The sequence below is a fragment of the Azolla caroliniana genome, unplaced genomic scaffold, assembly GCF_043228905.1.
Source record: "Azolla caroliniana isolate FFs.n. ecotype wild unplaced genomic scaffold, voAzoCaro1.0.p SCAF_15, whole genome shotgun sequence".
Taxonomy (NCBI): domain Eukaryota; kingdom Viridiplantae; phylum Streptophyta; class Polypodiopsida; order Salviniales; family Salviniaceae; genus Azolla; species Azolla caroliniana.
In genome coordinates, this window is record NW_028230450.1 from 6,668,939 (window position 1) to 6,674,131 (window position 5,193).

Here is a 5,193-nt window from a genome sequence, read left to right on the forward strand (position 1 = left end):
GGTTCAAACTTTGGTTGGGACTAGCAGCTACTCCCAACCCAAACCCTGCTTGGGTTATGCTCATGCCACCAACCCTTTCAAGAGTCATATGAAATTTGAGATCATGGTCATAGAAAGGGTTGTTGAGTACATGCTTAAGGCCTAAAAGACCATCATATTGACTCTTAAAATTTCATATGAAACAAGAAAAAAGATCCAAAAACTACATAAAAGCAAGAATTTATGGTTCAATTTCATAGAGTATATAGAAACTAGTTTGGAAGATGGAATGATCATCATATTGACTTTCTAAAATTTCGTGTGAAGCAATCCAAAGGATCGAAAAAGTACATAAAAGAAATTTGTTATATTTCGATTGGATAGAATATAAAAAATGGTTTGACAATGGAATGCAATATAGTTTCTCTATAATTTATTGAGAGATTCTTCTATGAATTATGCCTTTTCAAATTGTGCTTGACTATGCCTTTTCAAATTATGCCTTCAGGAGTGAAGTATCACAACTTGATGCAATGTTATTCCTATGATCATATTTGACTGCTCTCTCTCTCTCTCTCTCTCTCTCTCTCTCTCTCTCTCCCTATAAACTCAACACTCATAGGTCATATTTGACCTCCGAAAACGATAATATAATCTATCTATCTATCTCTCTACCTATAAACTCAACACTCATAGGTCATATTTGACCTCCGACTCATAATCTCTCTACCTATAAACTCAACACTCATAGGTCATATTTGACCTCCGACTCATAATCTCTCTACCTATAAACTCAACACTCATAGGTCATATTTGACCTCCGACTCATAATCTCTCTACCTATAAACTCAACACTCATAGGTCATATTTGACCTCCGACTCATAGGTCATATTTGACCTCCGAAGACGATAATATAATCTGTCTATCTATCTCTCTACCTATAAACTCAACACTCATAGGTCATATTTGACCTCCGACTCATAGGTCATATTTGACCTCCGACTCATAGGTCATATTTGACCTCCGACTCATAGGTCATATTTGACCTCCGAAGACGATAATATAATCTGTCTATCTATCTCTCTACCTATAAACTCAACACTCATAGGTCATATTTGACCTCTAAAGACAATAATATAATCTATCTATCTATCTCTCTACCTATAAACTCAACACTCATAGGTCATATTTGACCTCCGAAGACAATAATATAATCTATCTATCTATCTATCTCTCTACCTATAAACTCAACACTCATAGGTCATATTTGACCTCCGAAGACGATAATATAATCTATCTATCTATCTATCTATCTCTCTACCTCTAAACTCAACACCTTTGCAAAGGTCAATATAAATCACATCATAGTACTAAGTAACTTTGCAAAATGTTATTCTCCACAAATTTATAAACATCGAACAATAATAAATTCCATTAGAGATAGTTTCATATGGTTACAAAGAAAGGTCTTATATATCATTTCATGAAATGATTTTCCCTTCAATCAAAGGCTTTGCTTATATAGGCTCAAGTCAACCAACCCCAAGGAGTTTTGCAAAGGAACAATAATGCACGCCATACTTCATCTAATTGAATAGAAGAGTTTTGTTGGAAGAACCAATTAATCACATGGTGGTACATTTGCGAAATTTGAAACCCTTGAGCTAGCTTGATTAGAAAGACAAATAATAGTTGTTTTTATTAAGAGTATGTTTATGCTGGCCTAAATCCATGTCTCATAGCTGCCTCCCAAACAACATCGATACGATCGACATCCAAGGCACCAACCTCATTGTGTGTCCAACCTTCCAATGCATGGACAACACCGCCCGCATGGCATGCATGCACAACATTTCTATCCAAGGTGTACTAATAGCAAACAACAAATGACAAACATGAAGTTTAAAGATATAGTTATTTTGAACATAGTTTATCATTAGAGGTGTCTTTTTAAGAGTGCAAATGCTTGTGTATATAGAGAGCCTGCTTTTATTTAATATAATTTAACGAAGCTCACAAGATATAATTGTGCAATGTACCTCACAAGATGCCAAGCCCCTTGTATTAGGTGGGAGCCTCATCGCCGCAAGTGCACCATATGTGCAATCCCTTCGAAATGGTATGACTGGAGGCACCACAAACTGATGGAAATGTGTCCCTGGCGGAGCAAACATTTGATCCGAGTATGTGGTCCACTTCCCAAGTATCCATGTCTAAACACATAAAAGCACATAATTAATTGCATACTTAGACCTAATATGACACATCTAGATCAATAATTCCACAATGTAAAGACCAAATTGTGAAGTTGTATTACAAAAGAATTAAAAAGGATATTGATATCCACCTTGCAGTTCTTTCCGGCTTGATGCTTCGTGACTTGCACAAGGTTGTGGCGAAACTCAGCAGGTGACTCAGATGTGATGATTTCGAAACGCTTCCTCGACTCCGTGAGCATCTAAATGCACATAAATCTAAGATATGGATGGATGTTTCATACCAAATTAGTTATGAAGACAAAAAGGTACTCGAGGCTTACCAAAACTCTTACTCCTTTTCGGCAAAGATACAATGCTATTGCCCGTCCAAGCTTGGAAGTTGCTCCAGTCAAGAAAACCTCGGTCACATGGTCTGGGATTTCTTTGATAATGACGGCTGCAGTAAGTGTGTTGCCATGACAAACTCGAATATTCAAGTTAGGATGTTTCATCACAAAGAGATTCCCACCACCATTAAGAGCTTCATTCTGTGTAGGAAAAAACCACAAACCTCCAACCATGAAGCCTCAAAGTTGCTTATTCTTAAACCCTAAATGAAATAGACAATGTATAGTCCCAAGGAGCACACACCTTGTTTAAAGCTGCCAAGCTGAGCACTTTGACACCCATTCTATCGGCATCAAGGATTGCTTTCTCAATTAGATTGTTGATGTTATTTCGTGCGAAGGGCAAAAAGTACTACAAATGAACGACAAAAAGGAAAGGAAATGAGAAAGGAAAAGGCTTAAGTATAAGAATTGTCATTCTCTTAGATAGGACGGTTACATCAACCCATCATAAGGTAAGTGCTTCAACCCATTTGAATTCGTTTGTTGAATGTCGTGTAATTACTAGAAAAGTGCAATGCCCTATCAATATACCTTTTTTCAAAAAGAGATTGATTTTATGCCCAGTTATCTACTAGGAGTTGGGAATGAATACAATTCATCTAAATCTTAGGAATAAATTCTACAGATGGAGGGTCAACCAAACATATATCCTCCCTAATAAAGAGGTGGGGGAAACCTAGCACACCACCCATATCCATTAATGTGTTAGGACACCCATTCATGTATTATGGCAAACTATTATGTGCATTGTTGAAGAACGTTAGATGAGGATTAAAAAGTGAAAAAGTCATGGGTAGCGCAATAAATGACAAAAGGTAGTTGTAGAAAAGAGGTTGTTGGTTGGGTGAAGGGGGGGAAGTCCATAAAAGGAAAAGCATGAAAAAGAGGAGGGGGTGGGTTTTGGGACCCTACACAAGGTGTCACTCCCTTTATTTTGTTTTGTTGGGTGGGAAATGATTAGGAATGACCAAACCGATGCAAAATTCACAATAAATGCACGATGGGAAGAAGCTATGGAAGATGATGGGCATTATGATGGATCAAGAATTTTAGAAAAGAAAAGTAAAAAAGTAAAGTAAAAACAGAAGTTTTAAAGAAAAAGAGAGAAATTTAAATGTACTTAGTAACAAGAGAGGAGACTTAAAAAGGAAATAAAACATATGGATCTAAATTTATATCCATAAAGGAGAGGGGAATATATGTACTTACTTAAGAAAGTTACACATCATTAGGTTTTTTCTTTTACTTCATGTATGATGCCAAAAGAGTTTTAGATCACTTTGTCGCAATGATTATGATCATATAATTTCTTGTTGAAGGTTTTGTTATAAGTGCTTGTCATTGGGTGATGAAATAGATACACACACATGAGAGATGTAGAGATAGTTGTGTATACCATGAAACCAAAGCGTGGGATGAGACGAATTTGGTGGAATCGGTTGTCGAGGTAGTAATTCCATCCTTTGAAAGGCTTACCCCATATCCACATGGCAATGGCGACAGGGATGACGAAAGGCCAGATGGGGATGAGGAAGAGGAGGGTTCGATAGCCATGCGATGCGAATGCACGGAACAAGAAATGCACATGGAGGCACGAGAGGAAGTCGACCGCGTGTAGCAAGAACACATAGTCGGGAACGCGTGTCACCCTCTCTGTGTTAGAAGAGCAACCCACATTGGAATGAAAAGGCACAAGTGTGAACACGAGAAACAAAATGAGACTTTAATGAAAATGTTAAAATGTGTGTGTGTGTGTGTGTGTATCCAAATACCACACCTTTGAGTTCTTTGAGGAAGGCTTCTCGATTTTTGCTCACTGTCCCAAACATGTAGTCGTAGATGGGCATGAATAGGCAATAGTTCGAATCCCGCTCTTCGTGATGTAGTGTGTGATACCTGCCCCACACAAAGAAAACCACACACAAAACACATTCAATATAGTATCTATTTTTATGTGGCTTCTTTTAGCTATAACTTATCACCAAACTATGTATACATACATATATAAGTATGTAATCATTCCTCGATTAGAGCTATTATTACTATTAATATTATTATTGGCAATTTTCCTCCACGTGCGTGTTTTGTGGATTTGAATCCCATGCGGCCATGCAAAAAAGAAAGGAACCCAACAAATCTAGGATTTTTTTATTTCCTTCATTATATTCTCTCCGAGAAACTAACCCACACATTTTGATTTCTTATTTTCCCACCATTGTCCACACCTTTTTTGTTTATGTATAGTTTACCCACCAATGTCGCTCCAATTTCCCATTGAACTCACTTCTTTTCTGGACTATGATTTCCCTCGGACTCTCGGGTCATCCGCCCGATCCTCCCACAGGTTTTTTCACAACTCGAAGAAACCAACAATTAAGAAGAAACCTACGCACATTACCTCCACATTGCTCGCCCAATTACGCTTAAAAAAAAACCGTTTCTGAGACAAAACTTCCCTTCGCCATTTGCCCACGATTCTCGTCATGGAATCAAGAAGAGGACCTAGATGTGTCTCGGAACTAGGGAGTTTGAACACCATGATTCTACACTATTGTACCTTTTTCCCAACCTAGTTTCCGGGGATACGATTGGAAACTACGATTTG

General features: G+C 37.7%; 1 protein-coding gene across 1 annotated transcript in view; it reads right to left on the bottom strand.

Moving 5' to 3' along the window:
- Positions 1-1,396: 1,396 nt before the first annotated feature.
- Positions 1,397-5,193, bottom strand: part of CER3 (Fatty acid hydroxylase superfamily) — a 6,050-nt gene continuing 2,253 nt past the window's right edge. Inside the window, exons 5-11 of the mRNA XM_087331127.1 lie at positions 4,366-4,484; positions 3,985-4,241; positions 2,830-2,937; positions 2,520-2,726; positions 2,328-2,438; positions 2,020-2,193; positions 1,397-1,849 (exon numbers count right to left, since the gene is read on the bottom strand). Coding sequence (XP_087187253.1) covers positions 1,694-1,849; positions 2,020-2,193; positions 2,328-2,438; positions 2,520-2,726; positions 2,830-2,937; positions 3,985-4,241; positions 4,366-4,484 — 1,132 coding nt within the window. The 3' untranslated portion in view covers positions 1,397-1,693. The remainder of the gene's footprint in view (positions 1,850-2,019; positions 2,194-2,327; positions 2,439-2,519; positions 2,727-2,829; positions 2,938-3,984; positions 4,242-4,365; positions 4,485-5,193) is intronic.